The sequence below is a fragment of the Caloenas nicobarica genome, chromosome 1, assembly GCF_036013445.1.
Source record: "Caloenas nicobarica isolate bCalNic1 chromosome 1, bCalNic1.hap1, whole genome shotgun sequence".
Lineage (NCBI taxonomy): Eukaryota > Metazoa > Chordata > Aves > Columbiformes > Columbidae > Caloenas > Caloenas nicobarica.
The window spans coordinates 33,023,903-33,050,947 of NC_088245.1; the positions used below are offsets into that span (position 1 = coordinate 33,023,903).

The 27,045-nt window shown below is 38.4% G+C and overlaps 2 protein-coding genes across 5 annotated transcripts; one reads left to right on the forward strand and one right to left on the reverse strand.

Moving 5' to 3' along the window:
• Positions 1 to 918: 918 nt before the first annotated feature.
• PUS7L (pseudouridine synthase 7 like) lies at positions 919 to 13,319 on the reverse strand. Of its 2 annotated transcripts, none has more exons than XM_065637202.1 (9): positions 11,940 to 12,906; positions 11,112 to 11,271; positions 9,295 to 9,490; positions 7,579 to 7,677; positions 6,736 to 6,816; positions 6,121 to 6,202; positions 4,463 to 4,740; positions 2,722 to 2,775; positions 919 to 2,081 (listed from the first exon to the last, which is right to left on the reverse strand). In XM_065637202.1, exons 1-9 carry the CDS (start codon positions 12,733 to 12,735, stop codon positions 1,758 to 1,760), a joined length of 2,070 nt encoding a protein of 689 aa, XP_065493274.1. In that variant the 5' UTR covers positions 12,736 to 12,906; the 3' UTR covers positions 919 to 1,757. The 2 variants fall into 2 exon arrangements, with proteins under 2 accessions (XP_065493274.1, XP_065493284.1); XM_065637212.1 differs by lacking the exon at positions 6,736 to 6,816 and adding an exon at positions 13,114 to 13,319 and having other exon boundaries at positions 920 to 2,081; positions 11,940 to 12,761.
• Positions 12,569 to 26,328, forward strand: IRAK4 (interleukin 1 receptor associated kinase 4). 3 transcript variants are annotated; one of them, XM_065637235.1, is made up of 12 exons: positions 12,569 to 12,671; positions 13,545 to 13,714; positions 15,071 to 15,216; positions 15,539 to 15,736; positions 16,543 to 16,703; positions 17,402 to 17,466; positions 17,768 to 17,882; positions 19,975 to 20,084; positions 22,520 to 22,703; positions 23,540 to 23,602; positions 25,195 to 25,353; positions 25,443 to 26,328. In XM_065637235.1, the coding sequence occupies exons 2-12, from the start codon at positions 13,554 to 13,556 to the stop codon at positions 25,473 to 25,475; spliced, it is 1,395 nt and encodes a 464-aa protein (XP_065493307.1). In that variant the 5' UTR covers positions 12,569 to 12,671; positions 13,545 to 13,553; the 3' UTR covers positions 25,476 to 26,328. The 3 variants fall into 3 exon arrangements, with proteins under 3 accessions (XP_065493307.1, XP_065493297.1, XP_065493317.1); XM_065637225.1 differs by lacking the exon at positions 12,569 to 12,671 and adding an exon at positions 13,142 to 13,274; XM_065637245.1 differs by lacking the exons at positions 12,569 to 12,671; positions 13,545 to 13,714 and having other exon boundaries at positions 15,132 to 15,216; positions 15,586 to 15,736.
• The last annotated feature ends 717 nt before the right edge of the window (positions 26,329 to 27,045 follow it).

Below are 27,045 nucleotides of genomic sequence, written 5' to 3' on the forward strand. Positions count from 1 at the left end.
CTGGGGAGCTGCTCTCAGTTTCCCCTCAAGCTTTCTCTTTTCCAGGTTGAAGAAGCCCAGTTCCTTCAGCCTCTCCTCAAATGGCAAGTGCTCCAGTCCTCAAATCATACAATAGTGTGGGTTGGAAGGGACCTTCAAAGTTCACCTAGTCCAACCCCCCTGCAATGAGCAGGGACACCTTCAACTAGATCAGGCTGCTCATAGACTGGAAGTCCTCCACTGAACTTGCTCCAGGTTTTTGATGTCTTTGTTGTGCTGGGGAAAAAGCTGGATATACAAGTTAAATGTGGTCTAACAAGTGCTGAAAAATGAGACATAGTCCCTTCCCTTGATTTATTGGCTTTGACCCTGCTAACTAACTAGGAGGCCACTGGTCACCCTTGCTGCCAAGGCACAGGCCTGGTACACGTTCAGCTGCCTACTGGGCCTGCAGGGCCATTCCCACAGAGCTGTTCCCCAGCCTGGGCTGCTCAGAGGTGCTTCCTTCCCAGGGGTAGCACCTTGCGTTGTGTTTGTCCTTACTGTGTGTCATGAGGTTCCCCTTGGCTGGTTCCTCCAGCGTGTCGTGTCTAGGTTGCCCTGAAGGGCAGCCTGATCCTCCAAAGGATCCATTTGTTCCCTTAATTTGGTGTCATCTGCAGATCGAATGAGGGTGAACTCCATCCCATCCTTCAGGTTACTGATAAAGACATTAAATAGGATGGGCCGAGGAGAGACCCCAGTGGTACTTACTCCAGGTGGGGTATGGCCCATAAACCACAACTCTCTGAGCCTCATCATCCCATCACTTTTTTACCCACCTGGTTGTCCACCCATCCAGACCATAATGTCCTAACTTCGTTTCAAGAACATTGTCAGACAGTGCGAATGCCTTGCAAAAGTCAAGGTAAACGACATTTTCTGCTTTTCCCTTTTTTTACAAATCCACTCATTTTATCACAGTTAAAAGCTTTTTTTTTTTTTAAGAAAAAAATACAAAAGGTTTTTTCCAGGGAAGTTCCATTAACTTTTTTTTTTGCTACCATAAGGCTTCACGGTAACAGGAATAGAGTCTGCATCCTGTAAACAATAAAACAGCATTTTGGTTTTATTATAAATGGTTTTGCAGTTACGTTACTCACCTCACCTTGATGAGCTTACTTAATAGGCACTAAGAGCTATGAACTACTTCATGCTGGAATCATTAGCATTAATTTAATTTGGGGGATTCATCGAATGTCTGATAAAGTACCAGATGACTTGTCATTGTTGACTCAGGACTTTTACTTTTTAACACTTAGGGCCTGAACACAACGTATTTAATGAACCCCAGTACAGCATCTTTTCAGTTAGGTACCTGTAAGCTGCAAACTTGTAACATGATTGCTTGAACAGCATTTATAAACCATTTTTTAAAATATGGTTGTGAGATAAGACGTACATTTGTTTGCTACAAACATTTTTTCCAGGATTTAACTTTGCAAGTTAGATGTGTATTCAAATATGATATTCATGCTTGCAGTCCATGGCTTCTTTAAGTTCTGTTAGACCTGCCCGGCATAACATGTGGTTTTACTCCAATCCATTCAATGGTTTGGAGTGGTTTTGGAACATTCTAAAATATTTTGGTGAGTTTTTTTCCTAATCAGTATGAATCTCAATCTACAAATTTTCCTGTTCCTGGCTTCAATCTGTTATTCAGCCTTATTTTCTTTGCATTATACATAAAAATATCACCATTTGATACTATTCCTGCAAATATTTAATTAACTGGAATCTTAAAAGTCACATTTCATTATTTCTCTCAGACAGACTGTTGCATAACATGAAGGATCAAGGTCAAATGATATATGAAGAGAGACTTTTGATTCATTCAAGTCATTGTCTTCATTCTCGATTCCTTTTTCACTACCTTCCAAAAAATATGACAGATTCTGAACATTTTTCACAATGAGTCTGTAGCATCCAGGTATATTCAGCTGTAACGGAGACACTCTGAATTTGCACATCTGCAGCTCATCCTTAGAAAGCCTTTCATGGTACCACTGCCCAACCTTATTACTGGGATACTTGATACTGTGTCCCACCATTGGAAGAACCACCTTCAAAGAAAGAAAATAAACCAACAAACATATGTGAAACAAAGCCCACCAACTCCCTTTTAAATAAATGCAATTACAATTTTAAATGTGCCTAAATCTTGTGTTTTGGGGCCTGAAATAGTAAACCAGCAGATTTTCTTGTGAAATAAAGCTGTGCAAGGCAGGTATCTTGGATATAATTAAAGCAGAAAAAATAATCAATGGAACAGGATTCCTAAAACAAATTAAAAATATACTAACATGAATTTTCTTGCTTCTTGGGAAAGATAAAGCAAGAAAGGCACTAAGTTGTCTATGTAAGACTTCACAGCTATACATTCTGAATCTTCAAAAATTAGAACATCGACAGCTCTTGAATGTTTTTCCCAATAGACTGAAAAAAATTTCAAAGTATTTACATTCAGCTTCAAGATAAATATTGCCATACTGCAAATGACACTCTACTTATTTTCATCACAAAGTAAATATTCTTTCCTCCTGTTTGTTATGACAGTGGAAATGAGTTCATGTGTGTTTTCTTTAATGTGCATTCTGACAAGGAAAAAGACCGCACCAGTTAACTTAATCATATTATTTTTAAAACAAAAAATTTTAATAAAATAAAGAGATCAACAACTCAGAATTTTTCATACAGACTTACTTGGTTTATAGAGTATTTGTTGGCTGACTCTTCTGAAGCAGTGACTACATGAACCTGAAAAGACATTTAAGAAGAATTTTTTTTTTTTTTTTAATAAAACTTATACTCTATTTTAGGAATTATGCACTCTTCTTCCAGACTCATAAAAAATTCTAAAGTTATTTGACTACCACGAGGACAATAATCTATTTCAGGTATGAAAAAAAGAAGAGATGCTTAATATAAAGTATTCTGTTTACTGGTAAATGCCATTGCATTAAATATTTACTGATGCTAGCTACCACTAATCAGCAGACTATCACTCCAAACTCATTTTCTTTGAGTTTGAAGTTAACTCTGCCAATGCAATCTTGTGCTACATCAGCAAAGGCATAAATACTAAGAAAAATGTTTTATATTAAATAGAAATATATCTATATTAAACTCAGTAACTCAATACTGAATTTGATAACTCTGCTTTTCATTTGATCTACTTGTTTTATTAACACTTACTTTCAAAAATATTGTTGAAGAAAAACCACAATGGAAACAGAAACTACTCTACAGGGACTGGAGGTTATTCAGTAACTTTCAAGTGCTCTTGCTTTCAAATTTGGAAATGTTCACTCGAAAGAAATGAGCTGCATTCTATCTCTGCACACCCCTGTTTATTATCCAGTAGAACACTGCAAAATTCTATGCCTTATCTGATGACCAGGACAAAGATAGAATCATAGAATCATTTAGGTTGGAAAAAGCCTTTAAAATCATAGAGTCCAACCATCAACCTAACACCACTAAGTCCACCCCTAAACCATGTCCCAAAGTGCAATATCTACACATCTTTTAAACACCTCCAGGGATGGTGACTCCACCACTTCCCTGGGCAGCCTGTTCCAATGCCTGACAATCCTTTCAGTGAATAAATCCAATCTAAACCTCCACTGGTGCAAGTTGAGGCTGTTTCCTCTTGTCGTATCACTTGCTACCTGGGAGAAGAGACTCAGTTGCTTCCACAAGAACAAAAAGGGTATGCTAGCCCTGAACAAAGAGATGGCTTCAGAACAGACTTCTTCATGTGGAGACCTGGGACCAGAGACTCCACTGCTGGATTCTGCTCACTGGCCCACCCATGGCTCCATGCACAACACTCAGGCTGTGCCATGGGCAAGCAGCAGCGTTCCCTTTTCCTTTACTCCTTTCCCAAGAAGACTGCTGCATCTTCTGAACAGCTGCTAACCGTTTAGACCCACTGCCAATCTGTTTTAATTGCCTGTGTAAGTGAAATTGTGCTAAACTGCTTTGACTGTGCAGCTGCAACGAGACTACCAGTTCAGCCTGAGGCCACCTTTCACCATGGGCTTACATTTGTTCATATAAATACAATGGGAAGGTCTGACCTGGACAGCAAGCCTCAGATCTGCTCTGTGTGACAACACAGGCACACCTGGTCAGATCCTAAGGAGAGCATCATATACCATGCAGCCTAAATTTTTATGCAAATCAATTCTGACATTCTGTTTCTTCTTCTCACCTGAATAAAATGAACAATCAGAACAGATAAAAGCTGCTAATATAAATCTTGCTTATATGCCTACCTATGGTAAACCAAAAAAGCTACATCACTTTTTTCACTTTTGTCACTCATATTAAATATTTCAATGAATGAACCAAAATAAAAGCATTACAGTATGTCTGAGTATGTATTCAAGTGCATTAAGCTCTTTTTATTTTCTACAAGAACTGTTTTGTGAAGACTCACCTTGTCATTCAGGGAAACGCTTTCATCATTTTCGTTTGGCAAGACAAGATCACCCTCAACAACTTTTGTACCATAAATCTTCAGCCGATATGATGCTGCTTCATTCCATATTTTACTGCAATAAGCATGGACATAGAATATGCGCGTGGAATGAGGAATATTGAGCCATCCTTTGGTACAGCCTTCATGATTTACACCATAGCGATTTAAAGCTCGTAGCAACATCTTCTCTCTCACTTTAAATTCTGGCAGCATCATGAGTGCACCCTTTGCATCTTCTGATATAAACAAAAATAACCATATAAGTAATCCCTGATTTTTCAAGTACTACCTGTCATGAAAAAATACACTTAAGATGACATAATCAGGTAGGTGCCAGTCTAACCTCTTCACGCTGACTTTTAGGTTATTATTCCCTTTCCTTCAATGCGTCATGTTAGACAAGTTTAACCTTACACTATCTATCAACACAGTCTTACACAGAACTTACTTCATCACTGCTAAGGTTTTTTTTTAGATCAGGTAACTGAAATTAAAAACCAAGGTATAAAAGAACATTAAACCTCTGCTTCACATCATTTGAGAACATGTATTTCACAGTGGGTAAAAACCACGTCTTTATTTTAAAGGTACGAATTGCATTGGCCACTGGGAAGTCTGAGGCTGCATCAAGATGAAAATACATTTAATTAGATTTGAACTACATTATATAAATATTGCATATTCATGATTTTATGGTTTACATATCTTCTCATTAGAAGTGATTATCTGACAAAGCCTTTTGCATAGCCTTTTACCTTTTGCTCTTGGGAAAAGGCAAGCAGCTGTTTTCAGGGCTCACATCAAGGTCTTTCCATGCATCATACAGCAATGTACAGCACAGAATGATTAATCTTATGGTTTTTGTGAAATTAAACATATATGTGTCTTGTGAAGCTATCATATCTGTTCTGTCAATCTACAGTGACAAGCGGCCTAATAGATGTCGAATATTTGAAAAGAAAAAAATTTATTTGAAGCTGAGAGCAATTCCTAATTTTTAGCTTTGGAGAGAAAGTTAAGTTGAATGACAAAAACAATAAGTACGACAAATAGAGAATTTTACTCAGAACATTTCTGCCTTTAACATATTTTTTTTTATTTTAGTTTAAGTCAGAAAAAAGGTAGATCACAGGAAAGCATGGAAGAGATACATAATTAAAGAGATGTAAAAGAAAAGCCCAAAGGTGCAAAAAACAACAGCTGTTATAGAAACCTCAGAAAATTAGACGCCCACGTGTGTTAAGTGCTGAGTATGAGGTGGGTGCCTCATTCCTGTATATTTCCTTTATTAGGAAGGAAAAATTTATATTCCAAAAGCAGACAGATAGAAGGAGGCTAAAACTCCTTTGATAAAATTATTTTAGCCTTTTCCAGCATTATACTACACAGCATTTTTTTCTACTGTCTTGCACCTGACGTACATTAGTTTTCCACTATTTTGCACATTTAGGGCCTCATGCTCATCTAATTTTTAACTGTGCAACTCCACCGAGTTCTGTGGAATAAGTAAGTGGTATAAAGCAGCAACAAAATAAAAAGTATCTCTGTGCAGCAACACCTTATTCCCTCACAATATTGACCCTGAATAAATATACAGACAGCTTAACTAGACATACCAGTTTGAAGAAAGTATCTTTTTGCACTGTTTACAGGGTCATCTGTATCTTCAGGTGTGAAGAACAATTTCACAGCTTTCACCTTTAAAGAACAATATTAATAATTTATAATTTTTTTGCATTTAAATATAACTATTTGTCAACTAGACAGACAATCATCCATCCATTTCTGTGTTAACATATTCTGCAAGCTCTCAAAATTGCATCAGTTCTTTAAGGTCAAAGTCACATTCTCCCTTTCACAGGAGATGCCATGAACAGCAAACCACTGTGGCCGTGTTCCTTCTCAGACTAAAGAAAGGTTTTAGTCACACAGAAGACAGCTTTCAAAGCTCTATGAGAAATCAGTCACTCTTCTTGAGCATCCAGTTAGAACTCCTCCACTTTGTGATGCCATCATTCTATCCTGAACAGGAAGGCTCCTTTCCCTCCTGCATATTTCAAGCAAAATTTAGACTTAACACTTTCCACCAGTCTCACACACAAAGACAACAATCTTTTTTTTTTGTACTGATCTGTATTAGGTTAGATGACACTGTGACAAGGAAAACTACATCAACCTCTGCTACTTGCAACACCAGTGGAGCCACACAAATCGCTAGCACTTGTACCAACCTGTGACATCTTGCTCTTGTTCCCCTCCGTACTGGACTGTGCAAGCACATACTGGTACATTTTTAATACAAGCAGTAGTTCCTACATGTTTTGAATTAAAAAGTAACTGAGTTAAGACTCAGTTAGAAGAAAAGGATACTCAAGTATTCATTTGACTTTGTAGTGTATGATTCTGTTTTAGACCTGTGCCAAGTACTATCCCATAGACATTGAAAAGTATGAGACTCTTATCTTATGAATTATTATTTATGAAATAAGCTCTCCTTAGCTTACATGAAAGCAATCACTTGGAACTAGGATTTTGGGAAAGTAGCCAAGGAATAATAGAAAGCAGCAATCTCTTCTACATGGCAGATAAATTATTGTTGTATTGAAAAAAGCAAACCCTTTCATATGATCTTATGTAATATCTTGTGACATTTTTAAATATATAGACCCCCAGCAGGATAAAAAGGCTGCAAGTTAGGAGGCAATCAGGACCATGAATAAACATTGTATAAAGATTGCTTCATTTTAGTGTTCAAACCCTGTAAGAATGCAGCCACTTTCCTGCCAAGTGGCACAACGACGACCACAATCACATACCAATCATAGACAGGAAAATCACTTCCAGAAATATTTAAAGCTGCACCTGCTGTTAAAAGAGATTTTTTTTGTTTCAGTATGAAGATCTTCATGGTTATATTGTTTTAAAGACTGATCTGGCAATTGCTTTCAGCACACATATGGATTTATTTCACAAATGAAATTGTTCACTGTGAAGGTCAACTCTAGCACTAGACATTGCAACAGTAACGTGAAATCAACTTGACAGTAAACACTTAAATTACAAAATTAAAATACCATTTTTTCATTCAGTAAAGCCAATCCTATTTGATCTGTCTGAACATTTTGTCCCTGTCCAAATCGCTGAGGTCCGTAGTAATTAACAAAACCTTTTGTCTAGAATGATAAAGAATAAATATGTTAAAAGCATGAAAGTACCAGGTCGAATTAGTAAGACTAAACATACAATACACATACACCTACATTTAAATGAAAAACGCATAGAAACTGTTTTTTTAATCACGAGTAATACGTAACAAATTCGTAACACAATTCATTACTATATTTTAGCACGTAATTTAGAAACGTCTAAGAAGACAAGTTCTATCATCACCTTCACTTTCATAAAAAAATAGGTAAATGAAACAAAATTATTTCTATATAGTTATATAGGACTACAGCTCAAGTCAAAGTAATTAAGCTTTTTATATGCACCAAATTATGAAATCTCTACTCAAGCATATGCTGCGTAGCACAAGTAATGAACAGTAACCACTGCATATTTTTCTTAAAAATACTAATCTTTTTCCACGTGAGATTGTTTGTAGCATTATTATTAAAAGAGCAAAGACCAAGGGTGAGCACTTCTGCTAACTGGGATTTTAAGTCTCCTGATGAGTTCTAGGTCACATGTGAGCAGTAAAATCACAGCCATGTGACCCAATAAGAACAACCTTTTATAGAAAATAATAAGTATGCATGGAGTAGACAAGCAAAAAACATACAGTATTTGTTTTGGAAATGGTGATTCAGTTCAAGTTATATAACCTTGCTTTGGACATCCATAGGTCTCATACACAATTGTTTTCATTGAAGGTAAGAAATCCACATTTCGGATTAACACACATGCTGGTTTTGTCATTCATCGTCTGACCAGTAAGCTAAATCAAATAAAGCAAGACACACAATCATAGGATTTTGTGTTCATTTTCCAAACAGCAAAACAAAAAAAAAGTCAGATGGCACAGAGAGAGAAAAACATTAAAGTACCAGCTGGATGATTTTTTCAAAATAAAACTGATTTCCAAAATATATGTAAGGTATTTTCCTTTTGCACATTGGGTAGTTTTCACTCAAGTCTTTATGCCTGGATTAATCTTCTTAAACTGATCTGTATCATGGTTATTACTTTGGGAAAGAAAATGACCGCTGTACGAAACACCTAAAGATTTCCTTTCCATGATTTGCTTTTACTTTTCGCAGTGGTTTAAGAATGTCTGATGACGGGGTTCTCTTCGGGGACTAAGGATAATAGCAATCAATATCCACTGAATTTCAGGGGATCTTCTTTGTCTGCTATGGACATTTCATGTGTATTTATACCATGAAAGTTTTTGCCCAGAGCCGACCATGCATGTTCCTCACATGACTGAAAAAGCCAACCAGTTGACACGTGTCAACTGCCACAGCGAAACACATCACTTCTGTACAGCAATAGCTCATATATCCGTCCTCATTTGCTACCGAATTTTGCATCTGTCTTGCCGCACCACTCTAGGGTCTGCAGTGTGTAACGCAGAATGAATTCATTTATGGTCCTTCTTTGGAAAGCAGCTTTACTCCCGATTCCTTAAGTAATGCAGGAAAGACATAAAATAGCAAAAAGCATCAGAACTGGGAAATAGTGCTGTTATTGTGCTATTACAAGCATTTTCTTTAAAAGTACTTTTTTTTTTTTTTTTTTACAGCACTGAATTATAACTCTTCATATTGGCAACCATGAGGCTTTTTTACCTTAATGCTTTCCATTGCTTCAGATATTCTCTCTTTCAGATCTGCAGAAGGGTCATGACTGTGGTGTTTGAGATCTCTCACAATTATATCGAAGTGATTTCCCTTCAGCTGACCAAGTCTGAGGTGCTGGCATGTTGAATGTATGTTGTATATTCTCATACCCTTTTTTTCCATTTTGCTCCCAATTTCTTTCAACCTGCATAAATAATTTGGAGAAATTATGAACCATCCTCTACTAAAGCTATCTAACTTCTAATAAATGTCATCTTCACTTTTGCATTAGCATTAAAGACACTTTTAAAAATAAGGTTAAAACAGAAAAACCAACTAAATGCAGAGATAGAAGTCTTAAAACTTATAGTCCAGAAATACTTTTAAAACGTTTGCTTAATTTGCACTTATATTCTGTAGCTTGACAGATATTGGAATGAAGCAATTCATTCAACTTTCTCAAGGCTACTGCACTGAATTGTGCATGTTTTATTGAAAAACAAGTAATTTAATCTTCAGTCCTAAAAATGTGCCTTTCTTTTTAAAAAAAATAAATAAATAAAAAGAAAGAAAAAGAAAAAGTAATGTGCTCTAGCAAACTCCAAAACACAATTGCTCTTTCTTGGTCAGCCTTAACAAAAACAAACTCGGCGTGCTGATTCTCTGGCTATGCTTGCACATGCTTGTAATTGGAAACACAGCTGACAGTTCAAGTATTTGCCCTTTAAAGTATCCACTCAATCTCTTTGTTCTTAGGTGTAAGTAATAGTCATTCAAATAAAAGGAAACTTAAATTATAAAAGCTTACATTCTAAGCAATATTTTAATAACTTTATACATTATGTATTTATAAAAATTATTTATTTTCCCTGTTATGCTAGTGGCTTGGAAGCATTTAACTATTTTGCTTAATCATTAAACATTAATGCGAAGTTTTGCTAATTATCGCTTGAACAACTCGTCTGACAGTGCAGTTTGCAGTGGAATTTTACTATTGATATATGTTAGTAATAAATCCTAAAACCTTTATTTGCAAAGTGTACTTTGTTGCTAAGGCCAAAACCCACTAGAAAGTTGAAACTGAGGAAGAGCTAAGGTATGGTTTTTTTACTGCTATTATGGCAGAACTTAATATATATTTTTTACCCACTGAATTGGCTACAGAGAGTAAAAAAACCCAAACAAACAAAACCACAAAACACAAGGAAAAGAAAGGCATATATTCTATTATTGACATCTTGTATTATTGTATTATTCAGAATGCATTTTCTGCCCTCAGGTTTGGTGATATTTTCTTTATTTAGTCTCATGTTTCTAAGCTGGACAATACAATAGAAGTTGATACTTAACACTCAAAGACAGCATCTGTCCAAAGCATATTTGTAATGATTTACTTTAGTTTTGTAGCTGTATAAAGCTTGTAAGTTCTTGCCTATGGACCACAAGACAACACTTTGACAGCATGTTGAAACCTGTTGCATCATGTAGGACAGGCTTCTTCTCGGTTCCAGCTAGTGGATGGTATTTAAGAAATTGTAAAGTGGATTCCATGAGCATGAATTAGAAAGATACTGTCCCAGATGATATAGTATATTTGTATTATGAAAAATACAAAGAAAGGCATAAATTCCAACAGTGTGGGACTTCAGCACTAAGCTGTACGTTCCCTAAAGCCACAAAATATTAAAGCCATTTCCACTGTGCTCTAATACAGGAGAAGGGAAGACACATCAATAAGAACACTTCAGAAGTTCATATCATGTTGATTTATACTTATTAACATATAAAAATATGTGCTAAATTGAATGCACCCATATTGTACGTACCTCTCAGGAGTCACCTTCTTCACAACCATAGGCTGGTAAGTAACAGCCTTCTTGTCTTTGATGCCAGTGTAACTGAAGTCTGAAGGAAGAACACCAAGTTCAGCAGCCAAGAAGCCGATTGCTTCTAGTGTTTCTAGATTTTCTTTCTGAAGGGTGAAAGCTGAAACAATCATCTCAGAATTATTAGGAATTTGCACTTCTAAACCCTACAGGTGCTCTGTTCCCTTCCAACTATAATAGCACAGAAGATGCAAAGAAACAGTCCTCCCACCCCACAAAACCAAAGGAAATCGCACTTAAGATTTTTTTTTTCTTTCAATACTGAAAAACACAGTACACAACACTCTTAGAATAACCAGAAATCCCTGCTGCTCTTAGAAATAGTACCTGATAAAATGCAATACGATTCAATGAAAACGTAGTGACTTATTGCTAGAAACATTCTCTATATCAGAAACCAATTGCTTTAACAAATGAGATTGTAAGTCAAATTTGACCTTACTAACTTGTCCGTATATCATCTAGATGCATCTTCTAAAATCCTCAAATTACTTTCACGTGAAAGCTAACACAAGGGAATAACACATAGTGCTACACCCAAAAGAACCATAACTGTTATCACTGAAGAGTTTATGTAAAATCACTGCAGTATCTTGATTCATTGATCTCATTCTCCAGTGATGTAACTACACCGCATTAATAATTATTTATTTCAGAAAAAAAATGGTTCAGCCAGGCCTGTATTTCATATAAAAATGATTCTGAGTTTCAGTCTGACTAAAGAACACTGCAATGCCTGACACTTTCACTAAAAAATGTAATATTTACCTGTATAAAGATCTTGTTTTTCCTGGAAACCATCAGCAGACCTCTTTCTGGACCAGCTTTTTTCTCGAAATCTTACCATTATTGACATCTTTGCCTGATCATTGACATCTGTCACAGTAAAAGACTTTGTTTCTAAAAGTTTCCCAAATTTTCTGTTGATAAAATGGTGAACTACTTTTCTGTGCTCTTTGTTTCCATCAGGCTCAAAAGAAAATGTAGAATTTTCTAGCTTTGCATCTAAAAATTTAAAGAAATCACTCGTTTCCTTTTCAGTCACTAACTGACGAAGTTCTCTGTAATCAGCGTTTCCTTCTACAACCATTTCCTTGCCTTTCGTAACGGTGACTAGGAAGGGGAATTGCTGCCTCACAGCGCTGTGCACGTCGGCCCGATCGCTCTTGTCCAGCACAGGCCCCAGCGAGAACCCCCCAGCGCCAGCACCGCCGCCACTTCCCGAGTCCCACGCATCCTTCAGATCACGGGCGAATTTATCAAGCAGTTCGCTCGTAGATTTGCCCAGCAAGGAATCCAAGGCGCTGGCTCCCTCCGGGCCAGTTCTCAGGCCTGGTTCACCCTCAGGGCCCGCGGGCTCCGTCCTCGGTTTTTTGGGCGGCTGCAGCCACGGGCTGCTTCGTCCTGGCGGCGCTTCGCTGGGTTTCTGAAGCGGTTCAGCCCGGGCATCCCTAAGCGGGTGTTGGGGCACCGGGATTTCTGTCACCACGAAGTCGCTGGGTGAGTTTTTGATGGTGCCGCGGAAGCCGGTGTGCTGGGTCAGGTGGCTGAGGGAAGGCAGCATGGCTGCCCGGCCGGACACCGCCGCACCTGCCAGGGGAGGAAATGAAACACGTGGGAGGGGGAAGCGGGACGAGAAATAACATCAGCTACTAAAGAAAAGGCGGGCGGAGGGCGCCGGCACCGCTCCCGCCCGACCCGCCCGGCCGTGCGGGGCCCGTTCAACGCGCCCCCCGCCCCGGCAGCGCCGCCAGGGGGCGCCAAGACCCACGCCACGTCCCCACGGGGGAAGGGGCGCAAGGGCGGTACCAACTCCTCCAGGCGCGCGGGGAAAGAGAGGAAGGACTATCCTCCCCCCCCCCCTCCCCGGCCAGCCATGGGGCGCGCCGGAGGGGGCGGGGCATCTCCCGGGCAGCCTATGGGAAGGCCGCTCTCTCCTTACCGAGCCGCCGTGCTGTGCGGTGACGCCAGCGCCGGCGGAGGTTGGATCGTTCCCTCTTAAAGGGGAAGTGATGCGGCGGGGACGCCTGGCGTGAGGCGAGGCGCGCGGGCCGGGGCGCGGGCGCCACCGCCAGGAAGCGACGGGGTCGGCGGCGGGGCGAGGTGAAGTGAAGTGGAGGCGAGGCGAGGCGAGGCGAGGCGGCTACCGGGGGCGGCGGGCGGGAGCTGCGCCGCTGGGGGCGGCCCGGCGCAGGGTGGGAAGGGCCTCGCTGGGCGGCCGGGAAGCGGCGGGCGGAGCCGTGAGGAGGGGGACGGTGGCGGCCGCTGTGGGGCAGGGCGGGAAGCGGTCGCGGTGTCTGTCGGGTCTGACGCGTTCCAGGCTCGCCGCAGCCCTGGCGAAGAGCTGCGGTGACGGCCTCGGTCATGTTCTAGGAGCTGAGGATGGACAAGCCCGTGACGAGCTCAACGTACGTGCGCTGCCTCAGATACGGGCTCGTGAGGCAGCTGGCGGACTTCATCGACCCCCAGGAGGGGTGGAAAAAATTAGCAGCCGATATAACCGACCCGTCCGGCGAAAACAGATACAGCCAAATGCATATAAGGTCCTCTACAGAAGTCACATAGCATAACCTTGTTTATCCGTGTTTAACATAAATACCTCTGTCCATCCCATGATTGTAACTTCAGTGGTGCCCAGCAATAGGATGAGGGGCAACGGGCACAGACTGAAGCACGGGAGGTTCCATCTGAATATGAGGAGAACCTTCTTAACTTTGAGGGTGCCAGAGCCCTGGAACAGGCTGCCCAGAGAGGTTGTGGAGTCTCCTCTGGAGACATTCAAAACCCACCTGGGCACATTCCTGTGTGATCTGCTCTGGGTGAACCTGCTTTAGCAGGGGGGTTGGACTAGATGATCTCCAGAGGTCCCTTCCAACCCAAACCATTTTGTGATTGTAACTCTTTGCAGTTTGTGTGCCAGTTGACACTTGCATCTTATAGTAGCGTTTCCTTAGGGAACTCAAGGTAATTACTCCAAATTGTTCTGTAGTTCAGTTTTCAGACAAACTATAGCCAAAGAAAGGACTAAGGAAATTAGGATTATCTGGAGCCACAGACCTATGTACTTTTAGTGGTACAGCAATGACTGCATGACTCTCTGTACCCTAGAGACTGGTAAACATTGACTTCATTGTGCATCTTCTCACAAGAACAGTAGAAGAGACAACTGGACTGTAACTCTTAGTTCTCTGTTCCCAAGAAAATATCCAACAAATATGGGGTGCCCGAGGCCTAAAACTAACAAGTTTAATTGAGAAGTAATTTCAGCAGTATTTTATTAACTCCATGTTGCTCGAAGGGCTTGTTGAATCCTTAAGCTATTTCAAAGGTTATGAGAATTTGAATGTCTTATGTTTCATTGTGGGTTTACAGTCCTTCTAGTGATGTTAGCATTCATTTGTTTTTCTAGAATAATAATAAATCCATTAGAATATTGGATCTCAATTTCTGCTTAATGCCCATTGTGAAATACTCCAAATGAAGTGTGAACACCAAATGGATGGAAAAACTGTTTGGTTTTTTTTTCTTCCATTTGGTCTGGCTCTCACCTTGTCTTTCACTGGCATTCTCTCTGTTGCTCCTGAGTGCCAATGTGTAGTGGTTTCTGGGCAAAATATTATGTGTATTCATCCCTGAGGTTTTTTCCCATATTTCCCATGTTTGTGTTTTTTTCCCCTGAGTTTTAATTTCTTTAGATTGTTTTAGCTGCATTTTCACAAGATTTGCAAATAATTGTACAATATAGTTCAGTATATTCTGTTGTTTTGGAGTTGTGGGGGTTTTGTTGGTTGGTTGGGTTTTTTTTAGTGTATTTTCCTTTACCTTTAATCTCTCTCCTTTCTTCATGGTTCTTGAGGTTGTTTGTTTGTTTTAATGTTGGTCTTAATTTATCTTCTAAGGAGATTTGAGGCATTTGTACAAATGGGAAAGAGCCCCACATGTGAATTGCTTTATGACTGGGGAACAACAAACTGCACTGTTGGTGATCTAGTGGATTTGCTGATTAGGAATCAATTCCTAGCACCAGCACGCCTTTTGATTCCAGGTGACTTACTCTTTTACATTTCGTACTGTGTTCTCAGTTTCTAAGATGCTAAAGAGCTTCACAGTAATTTGAAAATCAGAAAGGATTAGGTCAAAACAACTAAAAGTGAATGTATTTTCCATTATTTGTACTAACAGTTTTATAAAAACTGTTTAGTATGGTTTAAGTTTAAGTAAGAGTCCTACAGTTTACATATGGTGGCAGTATATAACCCTCTCATGATGCTTATGTGTCTCCTAATCTTAATAAATACTGGCATTAATGCTGTTTGTTTTTTCTGATTCCTAATACAGTTAACACGTTTTCTAAATTCCATTTTCAGAAGCTGTAAGGATGCCACAAGAAGTTACATTACCTCTTTCTTCACAGGAAACCATGCCTATACATGAGAAGGAGCTGCCTATACAGGAAAAAGAAGTGGCATCTGTAAAGCCTGTTTTAGCTCAGAGTACTGAGAAGCAACATTCAGCTCCTTCCTACTTAAGTCAAGAAAATAGCAGCTCACAGTCTAGTAACACAGGTAGGCACTTTGTTTTGTAGACAAGTACGATCTTTTTTTGCTGATCTGTCCTTCACCTCGTGTGAAATAAATCATAGGAATCCATTACAGTAATGTCTGTATTCCCATCATGGTGCATCTATAGGAAATGGTATCTTGCTTTTTTGCTCTTGTTCTGTGTGACTGTGGATTTAGCCTGGGTAATAAGGTGTCTAAATACAAGTTGCACCTTGCCACTGTGATGGAAAACTTGACTTCTAATTAAAGTGCAGTTTATTTTGTGCTATCCTATTGCCCTTTTTAGATACTGATTTTTATAGATTGTTTAGCTTATTGTATTTTAAAGCCAGATTTTACGTGTCGTAAATGATAAGAATGTTGGAGAAATATGTCTAAAGAAAGCATTATATGAAAGTGTATGGTTGGTCTGTTTCTTCCTAAAGTTCCATTTTTGGGTTGCTGCCAAAAACATGATGTGATTTTTTTTTTTTTTTTTTTTTTTACATCTGACATAGCGTGGCACTCTTTGTGATCTGCTGCACATTTAACTTCTTTTGCCTGTATTACAAGTATTAGCAAAAAGTACAATCAAAAGGCTGCTACAGTGCTAGTTGTGAAAAAAATTAGGCATAGCTAATCATATTATTTATCTGCATTTCTTTTTTTTTCTGGTATTTTTATAACAATGCTGGAAGTAGGGCTCCACTTTGTCAGAATTTGCATAGTAGTGAGTTTTTCCTTTAATAGAACTGAAGCAGAGAATCAATTCAATGCACTTGTTCTTAAGTGAAAACATAGTTGTGCTAAATGGCAAATGTGTCTTTCAGATTTCCGTAGTTTTTGCTTTCGTGACTTGGAAGCTGTTACAAACAATTTTGATGCGCGGCCAGAATCAGCTGGAGGTAATAAACTGGGAGAAGGTGGCTTCGGCGTAGTGTTCAAAGGCTACATCAATGGCAGAAATGTGGCTGTCAAGAAGCTTATTGCTGTGAGTTGTCCTGGTTATTTTTCTTTTTGATGACTGTGTACTTTATAGTATAGACTTGTTTATCTGTGGAAAATATTCAATGATACAGTTCAAAAAGTTGCACTGTGTTAACATTAGTTGAGTTGAGCACCTTGTGCTGTAGTCCCATGGGTGGTGTGAGTTGGCACAGTCGGCAGAGGTGAAGTGTTCCCTTTTCTGTAGCTCTTCTTTGAATGGCTCAGGCAAGTTGTCTGGAAGAGCAGAGTCCTCCCCCAGTTCCCCTCCCTCCTTTCCTACAGACAAGAAGTGGCAGAAAGGAAGGGGTGCTAGGAAGGTTTCCCTTTCAGAATCAGATGAATGATTCACAAGCTAAGTAGGTGTTGCCACAGAATTTTAGTCATCATAAGCAATGGTTTGTGTGAATAATTAATTTTGTAATGAGTGAGTGCTATTAGTGGGTAACTGCAGTGAAATAAAATGAGTAAGTTGGTGATTGTGCTGAAACCAGATCCATTTGTCCAATAGCATTGTGTTCCAAGGAGTTAAAAATCATGTTCTGATACTTTATTTTTGAATAGAGTAAAAAAGAGTATTGTAAACAGTTTAGTTGTTACATGTAACTCATCTAAAGAAAGGCTTACAATTCCATTTTTTTAAAATGAACAAATGTGCACTCTAATATGGTCAGCAATATTAACATCAAATACTTCCTTTTGTAGATGGTTGATGTTAGTGTTCAGGACTTGAAACAACAATTTGATCAAGAAATAAAAATTATGGCAAAGTGAGTATGGTGTTGTACGATGTCATTATAGCTTTCTATGGGAATCTAAGTTGGCAGATAATACATTAGCTAGTGTAATCTCTTATTTTTGTCTTTCATAACGATTTTTATGTTAAGTGAGAATGTTTCATATACAACATGACCGTATTTTGTTCATTTGAAAACACCACTGCAAAAACCTGGCTATGGGCATTAGGGCTGGAACAAGTAATTGGGGATCGAGTTCCCTCTGCCTTGTATTTTCTGCACGTGTTGGGAGTCTTTCAGAGCATGTATTAATAGAATTTTTTTTTTACTGTAGGTGTCAGCATGAGAATCTAGTAGAATTGCTTGGTTTTTCAAGTGATGGTGCTCAGCCGTGCCTGGTGTATGAATACATGCCCAACGGTTCATTGCTTGACAGACTTGCTTGTCTGGTACGTAAAATCTTTTTTAGCTTCCAGTTGTCTTACTTTGCTAAAGTATAGATATCTATGAAATATGTTTGAAACACTACTGAACTGTAATGGCCAAGCGATGTTTTACTACTTACTTTTGTGTGCCAGAGGATGAATGTGATAACAAGTACTCTACCAGTAACATTTTATACAAATGTTTTAGACACATTAAAGTCAAGGCAGGCAGACAATGCAATATCATGGACCGATACCTGAAGTGGCACAGGAGCCTGGACTTGCTGTGCCTTCATGGAGCAGAGCAGAGGGTGCTGCAGGGTTGTTCCCGGTTCTGACATTGGTGCATTCTCTCCTAGTTCTTGAGATTCTGCATTGTGAAATTGCCCTTTGTTCATTCATTGCCCTTGTGATAGTGGTTATAACACCATGTTCGTAGGCTGCGTGTCTCTTTCCAAAGTGCCTAAATAAATGAGAAATCCTTTTTTTTTTAATTAGTATTTTGTGTAAGTGGAATGCTTTCTTCTGATCAAATTATGTATGTTCTGTCCTTGACCTTTCATAAATAATAAGTTGCTTTGCCTTTGGGGAGGAAGCTTCATGTATGAAGGACAAACAGTTGCTTGTTAGAGTGGAACCAATAGTAAGTGGCAAATTCAGAACTAAGTAGATGAGAGTCTTTGTTTGTTGAAGTTGTTGAAAATGTTCATTCATTTGTTCGTTTTAGGAAGGAATGTTGTTTGAAAATCTGCTTTATACAAAGTAAATGCCGCTTCTGAGGTTGTAATTTGGTGAACATTTTAAACTGGTGCTACCTCAACTCCTTGTGCCCTTAGACCTAAAAAAAAAAAAGTTGTTTCGCTGATCTTCCTGTTGTACTGGTTCAAGCGTTCAGTAGTTGGAGAAAGAGCTGGGTTAGGGAACTGATCAGCCAAAAAAATACTCTGTGAAAAATATCTTTAATTTTCATGTGGAGACATTTCCTCTGCAAGGCTGCACAAAACTTGAACCCCAACAGGAAAGAACTGATGTTAGGAGGAGAATGAGAGCAGTGGCTGGGGAAAGTACTGGGTATGTTTGGTAGTACTGCTGTGTCAGGTTGGTTTGAGTGATTTGCTTGCACACGCTTATACATGTGCAATTTTTAATTTTTTTAATTGAATCAGTGCAGAAGAGAAACTTAAGTTTTACTTAAGGCAGGGCAAGGTTATCTGTAGAAATGAGCAGTGCTTCACAAGGATGTATATTAAAATGTTCATCCATGGCGTTGTCATCAAGTGAATTTAAAAGCTTGATGGTAATTGACAGCTAAAGTAGAAATAACTGAGGCCTTTACAAGGAAGAGACAAACATGATATAAACCACAAAGAATCTCAATCAGAATCAATAAATCGGAAAGAATTTTCTTATAGAGTTGAATACGTGAACAGTGTGCTTACTGAATGTGTGTTCTCGCCGATAACTTCACTTTGTGATTTCACTGGATGTGTTTGAGGCATGGACTCTTGCGTATGTCATCTTCTTGTCTGGACTTGGAGGAGCAGGTGAGGGAGGTGGTAGAATGATGAGATACTCTGATCCTATTCCCTTGGCCACTGTCAAGATTACGAAGTGGTTTTGAAGTGTAGGTGTCCTCACTTCTAAGGTCTACTTAGTAGCATGAACCGAGCTAAATGCTTAAAAGGGGTAAATCCAGAAACAGTGGAAGATTTTTCTCAAACTGCCGACTGCTTTGAATTATTTGCTTTGTGTTAGAAGGGTCTCATATCAGTGCTGGTACAGAGTGGAATGTGTGGTAGATACAGGTAGTTTATTTTTTTGCAGTGCAGTTGGCCTTGTAGGGTCAGAGTCTAATATTATCAAGAACGCTTTGTAACGGGTAAAGTAATCTAAGGTAAAATGCAGGAGAACTGAAATGTGACAAATGCATGTATTTCCACACAAGTAAATGAAGAAATTTATACTCTTAGTCTTTTTAACTATTTACTTGAAAACCACAAAGCACAGCAAGAAGTCGGTTTTGTTTTGTGGCGGTTTTTTTATGTTTTGCTTTATGTGAGCATATATATATGATTTTCACCTCTCTACTTGCTTCCTTTCTCCCTTCTTATTCAAGGATGGCACTCCACCAATTTCTTGGAATACAAGATGTAAAATCGTTCAAGGTACAGCAAATGGCATCAACTTTTTGCATGAAAATAATAATATTCACAGAGATATCAAAAGGTAAAAGCTGCTGACTATCACTGTCTGCCTCTTTTCCCTCTTCTTTTTTTTTTTTTAATTCTCCCCCTGTTAAAGTCATTTTAGAGAGAACAAACTGCAAGAGGCGTTGATTCAGTCAAGGGCACAATCTTCTCTGCAAGTGACATCCATCACCATAATCTTGTCTGTGCCACAAGAACATGACCAGTACAGACATCTAAAGATAATTATGAGGCTGTTGTAATCTGTTATTATCAAATAGTTATTTGAGTGCTGCGAGGACACCCATAATTTTTGTTCTTTCACAACTGCTGCTAATTAAAAAGCTGCTGTTAGAGAACATAATAACTTTATAAATGGGGAATTTTTCAGATTAAAACCCACCTTTTTTTTTTTTTTTTCCTAAAACATTTCTTCAGAGTGTCTCCTTTGATTTACTGCAGCTTGCTATGAAGACAGTAAAATTACTTCAGTCAGGTTTATGAAATTCAGGGTTTTTCAAGTATAACAAACCAGTGAACATACATTATCCCAAAATTTTTGCTAGAGATATCAGAGCTGAGAAAAGGTGTGGGTTTTGTTGTAGTGTTTTTGTTGCTGTTGTTTTGTTTTCCCTTCCATGATACCGTTTGTGTTGATTTTTTTTTTTTTTTTTTTTTTTTTTTTAAATACACAAGCAGTCCAAATCTTTGAAGAAGAGCCCCAGATGTCTTACACCTTCTGTGGGTTAAGAAGGGACAACTGCCCGCGTGTCATGGATGAATGTTTCAGTGACTTTCTGGCTTCTGGCAACTCTGCTAAATATAGGCCACTTTGGCTTAGTGACCTTCCAGCTTGTGAGGAACAAGCTTTTGCTTCGGCCGCCTCATAGAATGTGCTTGCTGCTTTGACAATTTGTTTCTTCTTTCTTCCCTGCTAAGTCTCTCAACAAGTGTAATGACTGGAAGGGACACGTTTTTTACCTTCTGCTACTCTACCCTTCTAATTGCTGTGAGTTGACCATATTACAGGATTGGGTTTTGTTTTGTTTGGATTCCATTTTGCAACCTGTTGCACTTGTAGTGTGAATAGTTCAATAAATTTGGTTGGTGTTATTAATAGTGATGCCACTCCCAGGTAAAACTTAGATGAGGAGACATCTAAAATGATTTACTTCAGTCTTCATTTTGCTGTGATGTGTGGAAGCAACTCATAACTTCACAGGCACCAGGACAGCTTCTCTGTAGGCCAGAGGAGACATGATTGAATGGGTGTTTTGAGCTATCCATAGTTTTGTGGCTTGTTTATACCCTTGAAGTAGTTCCTTTATCTCGCGAAGCTTGACAGTTACAGTTAGACTTGTTTCTGTTGTGCTCTTTCTGGTGTATCAAAAAAGGGACCACTCTTTGGGCTTGACTTGAGTTGGTAAGAAGCTCAGATTTATGAAGTTGTGATTCTGTTCTTCCTTCAAAGTTGAGCTTTAAGTATGAAACTATTTGGTGGATGGTGCTTTTACTAGTGTTCGGCCTTCTGCAGTGGTCTTATATTTAAGACTTTTTACAGCAGTTCTAATAGCAAGTGATCTGTTGTTACTTACAGCGGTGTTAATTTTGTTGAAAAGGTTTGGTGAACAAGAAGGGGAAGTTAAAAATGTCCATTTGTGGTAACTGTTACGTGTTGTATCTGGCTATGTGATTCTCTTACGGTTCCATTAAGGGGGTCAGAAAAGGAGGAGCATTACAGAAATGTTAAATCAAATTATTTTAAAATAGTTCCAAGTGCTACAAGTTTGAAAAACAGTAGAAGATTTATACTGTAATTCACCCCAGTTAGTATTTTATGAAAGCATTCAGATCTTTTAGATGAGCTTCATTATTCAGGGGTTTTTTTTAAAGGGAAGTAAAAGCTGGAGATCAAGTGGAAACACAGCACATATGTTATTCCAGCAGTAATAAGTTTTCTCTTGCTCTTCCAAAAGAAGACTGGGTATATTAGTATTCATTCGGCATGGGAATTTTTAGTGGTTGACATAGTCTTAAATAATCCACATAAAAATCTGCTTTTGTTAGTTCTGAGTAGGCATTTAGTTAAAAATTGTACTATCATCCAGTACCAGTTGTTCAGAAATAAGTATTCTCTGTTATCCTTCTTAAAGAGTATTCAGATCCAAAACATGGGTGTAACATAACTAGTGTCTTATAAGAAATTTTTGAATTTGTAGGATTCGGGGGGGTGTGGGGTTTTTTCCTTGTTTTGGGGGTTTTTGTTTGGTTGGTTTTGCATGCATGCATGCACAAGAAGAAATATGTGTGGATCCTGGTAGCCAGTTCTGGATTATATTAGAGCAATTAATTTTGAAATAGAGCAATTTCCAACAAAATTAACTCTTACATTTTTGTTACGTGAATAACGAATAAAAATATCTCTACTGGTTTAGAAAATTATCTTTTTTGTTTTTCTTCTCCCTTCTCCCCCAGTGCAAATATCTTATTAACTGATACATATATGCCCAAAATTTCTGACTTTGGACTTGCAAGAGCATCTGTAACATTCACACAAACAATCATGACTGAAAGAATTGTTGGAACAGCGGCCTATATGGCACCTGAAGCTCTGCGAGGAGAGATAACACCTAAATCTGATATCTTCAGTTTTGGAGTAGTAAGTAGAATGTGGGAAACAGTATATTACTTTTTTTTTTTTTTTGTAAATTATGAAAGCATACACTATCAAGAATACCTGAAATTAAACTTTCTACTCTGATCTATCATTTCTCCTTTTCCCAACATATGTGCTCTTAAGGTAGTTTCTAAACTTTGATTGGTTTAAAGTCATTTGAATATGTTGACTAAAACATTACATTTGCTAATAATTACAAGAATTATATTAAAATGTAATTTTGCATGCAAAAGACCAGACTAAAATAACATTCCAAGTTCTAGCTAGATGTAGTTTGAAGTAATGTGGAACATTGTTCTTGCATAGTATTGCAAGAAATGTAACTCAGGCCGGAAAATAATATTTAAAGAAAATTTTCCAAATTTGTGTGTTTTCCTGTTTTCAAGCACTAAAAGTATGCTGTCCATGTGGGATTTGCCCTAAAGCTGAGGACAAAAAAGACAGGAGCTTAATATTTGGGAGAATAATGAATCCATTCTGAATAGATCCAAGACTCTAATTGCTCTTGACCCCTTCCTTCATGGCAATTAGTTTCGTGGTGAGTTAGGCCAGATACTGTGTCTGAGTAGTTTGGAAATCCTTCCATTTTGCTTTGAAGCAATACAATGTAGGGTGAGAAAAACTTGTGTTGAAATTCAGAGACAATGCTGCTGCTAATAACAGTTAATGAAAATAAAGGTAGAAAAAACCGAGAGCTGTCTTTGCTGTGAGCATTCGTTTGAAAGACTAGGGGTCATGCTCCTTTTTGCAAATGGTGTATGTGCTAAGGATTATTCTATGCTTCATTTTCTCTTCTGATTTTTTTTTTTTTCTCCTAGGTCTTACTAGAAATAATAACGGGTCTTCCTCCAGTAGATGAAAACCGGGAGCCACAGTTACTGGTATGTTCCTTTTGCTTTCTCCTCCCCTTGTCCTGCTCCAGGATCACTTTGTTTGAAATCATCATTAGTTCTCTTTGTTCTGGTACTGCTTCTTATTGTAATACCCTAATGTTTTATTAGTGTTCTCCTATTATACTCAGATACCCTGATAGTTCCTCATTCACTAAAACATTTTAAAGTACTTACCTCAGTTGTGTCTTTATGGTTCTTTATAATTCTTACCATTCCTGTGTCAGTTTTCATCCTCTTCAAATTTACTAAAAATTTGACAATACCTTGTGTGTTTAACCTTAGGGAAGTTTGAAATGTAACGCCTTTTTTCAGGGTGAAGGGTGGGTTGAATTTTGTTATTTACTATTCAATGAATAATTCAGTCTACTAATTAAGAAACCAATGTCTCAGACTTCACTCTCTTGAATTAAAAATCTTACAAGGCTGCCCTTGAATTTAGCCTTTCATTTAGCTTAAAATTGAATTCTGAACTACTTAGTCAAAGGTTTCCTGGAATATATTTTACTTTGGGGTTTGGATTGGCTTTGTTCCATGCTCTTTCACAGCAGATCACTTTCTTCCACAGCTTTAGGAATACCTGTGTACTAGTAATAGATTTTTCTTCCTCTAAGCCATGTCTTCTGGAGTGGCATGATAGTTACTGTATTTAGCTCTGTAAAGACCTTGGAGAACTCAATCCCTGTCAAATTGAATCTTGAGGTTTTGGGGGGTTTTGAAGCAGGCTTTTTCAGAGATAGGATCTAAAAAGGAATACAAACTGTGATTTGACTGGTACAGTTTGTCTTTGTAATGTACTGTTGTGAGCATAAAGAGAATCCTCAGTGCAAGATAATGTGGCATCCTTAGCTTTGAAAATTTTGGGAAAGTTGAATGTTAGTCAGCAATTTCCGACTGACCGGTAGAGGAACGCAGGAGACCTGCCTCTATTCACTGACTTTTTTTCTTTCTTCATTTACCATGCTGACTTGTCTGAGATATTCCTCAAACGGTACGTGTGATGACAGAAAATGCATTTTAAGTTGTTTGGTGCTTGAGAGCTTTGGACTAAACCAGTCAGATTTAAAAGTTTTTTTTCAGACTAGAAGCTTCCCTTAGCATAGATAGAGGAGCCACTGGTGACAGAAGGCATTTGTTTTAAAGAAAGAGGCTATATCAAATTGACAAAAAAATAAGTTGTTCACACTTAAGCTTGCATATTTGTGGGTTATTAGGTAAACAAATACTTCATGTTGATCATGCTGCTTCTCTAGAAGAAGAGACAATATAAGAAACTGAGCCTTGAACTGGAAGGAAGTTAAAGCTGTATGATGCAGCTTAAAGAAAACTGCTTTACAGTTTTGTGTTAACTCAATTAGATATAATTTATAATACAAATGTATAGTCCATTTATAGTCTTATAGGCTATTTCTGCAGATATTGATGAATAAGTATGCTGCTGAAGCATTTCATCATTCTTTGTCTAGAAAAGTCGTTGAGAAAAGAGATGAACACTCAAAAGCAAGTTTTCAAAGTGTTTGTGTGGAACACTGTGTCCAAATGCTTACAGTGTTATCTGCTCTGTGGTTCAAACTCTCTTGTAGTTAAGTATCAAAGATGAAATTGAGGATGAGGAAGCAACTATTGAGGATTATGTTGATGAAAAGATGAGCGACTGGGATGCCCCTTCAGTTCATAGAATGTATTCAATTGCTGATAAGTGTCTGAATGAGAAAAAAAACAGAAGGCCAGATATTAAGATGGTATGTCATCTTTCAGATAAAAGCGGGGCCGGGGGGAGGTGATGTGGTTACAGTATCAGTTATTGGTATTTCTGTCTGTTCTCTTGCAGGTCCAACAGCATCTACAAGAGATAAAAACTTGATACATATTTCTTTGGATACATAAACGTTTTTGAAATGGAGTAGACACCAGTAGCAAATACATTATTAGTATTTAGTGTGACATTATCAGTCTCTCTGCTTTCCAGAACTTTCTGGTCTGCATATAAGGTGTTCTGTTAGCCTGTCACCATTACTTTTGTGAAGTGAGCAGCCTTTTCACATATCCTTAGCCACTGGGCCCTCGACATAAGAAAACTTTTTTTGTATTAACAGATTGCAGTGCTGGTACATCTTCTCCATAGCTTTTAATTGTGTTTCCGTATTAGAATCTATTTGATTCTTTCGATTTCCAAGTATCAAGTATGTCTGCTGCAAAGGCATGTGACAGCAACAGGGTAGAATGTCTTTCTGCAAATTGCTTTCCTGATCAGATGTACTAGAGCTTTTTTTTATTGAAGACAAAATTTAATAGATACAAATGGCACTTACGTTTTCTTTTGGGGAAAATACAATAGTAGTACAAATTTAAAATAAAACTTTTAGTATTTTGAGAGTTCATGTTAGTGCGAACATGACTATTTTTCAAAAAGTCTTCTTGGGATTAGTTTTAATCAAATAAATGCTGCGAGACATATTCCAGGTTGTTTTTTGGTTTCAAGGAGTCACAAGCAAAATAATTATCTTGCAGTGCAAATGCAAAAATACATAATGGCTTTCTTCCAGTGAACTCTGTGTTAACAAACCACTTAATATTTTTTCATAGGAAGACTCTTAGCTTCTTGGAATATTTTACGTTTTAGCAGAAGATTCCATATGGATTATAAATACAGCTGGTATATTTTGTTAAAGGGGCCAGAATAATAACACCACTTCTGCATTTTCCTTAGTCAAATAATGAAGCTCTTATGTATATATATATTTATGTAATTAATAAATATTAAAATACACTTTTAAAAAAAACAATGTGGAAAGCTTTCTAAAATAGATACATTGACAGATCAAAGCAGACTAAAAATGGACTGAAAGTGACCAGTAAGATTCCAGATGCTTTGACTTAATAGGTGTGCAAATGCTACCATTGTAAAGGAAAGTGGTTATTTTCATATAAATCTTTTTTGCTCCTCATGAACTTTTTCTTGGCAGTGTAAGAGTAGGAAAAGACCGGGAGGCCCCCCAGGCCCCTAGGGTGAAATCGGTGTACTCGGCTCGCTCCCTGAAGTGCCTGTATACCAATGCGCGCAGCATGGGGAATAAGCAGGAGGAGTTAGAAACCTGCATTCGGTCAGGAGATTATGATCTGGTGGCATTAACAGAGACATGGTGGGACAGCTCACATGACTGGAATGTGGTCATGGATGGCTATGCCCTTTTCAGGAAAGACAGGCCAGCCAAGCGTGGTGGTGGAGTTGCTCTTTACGTGAGAGAGCAACTACAATGTATAGAGTACTGTCCAGGTGCGGTTGAGGAGCAAGTTGAGAGTCTGTGGGTGAGAATTAAGGGGCAGGCTGGCAGAGGTGACACTGTTGTGGGAGTCTATTACAGGCCACCAGATCAGGGTGAGGAAGTTGATGAGGCCTTCTACGGGCAGCTGAGCGTGGCCTCACAGTCACA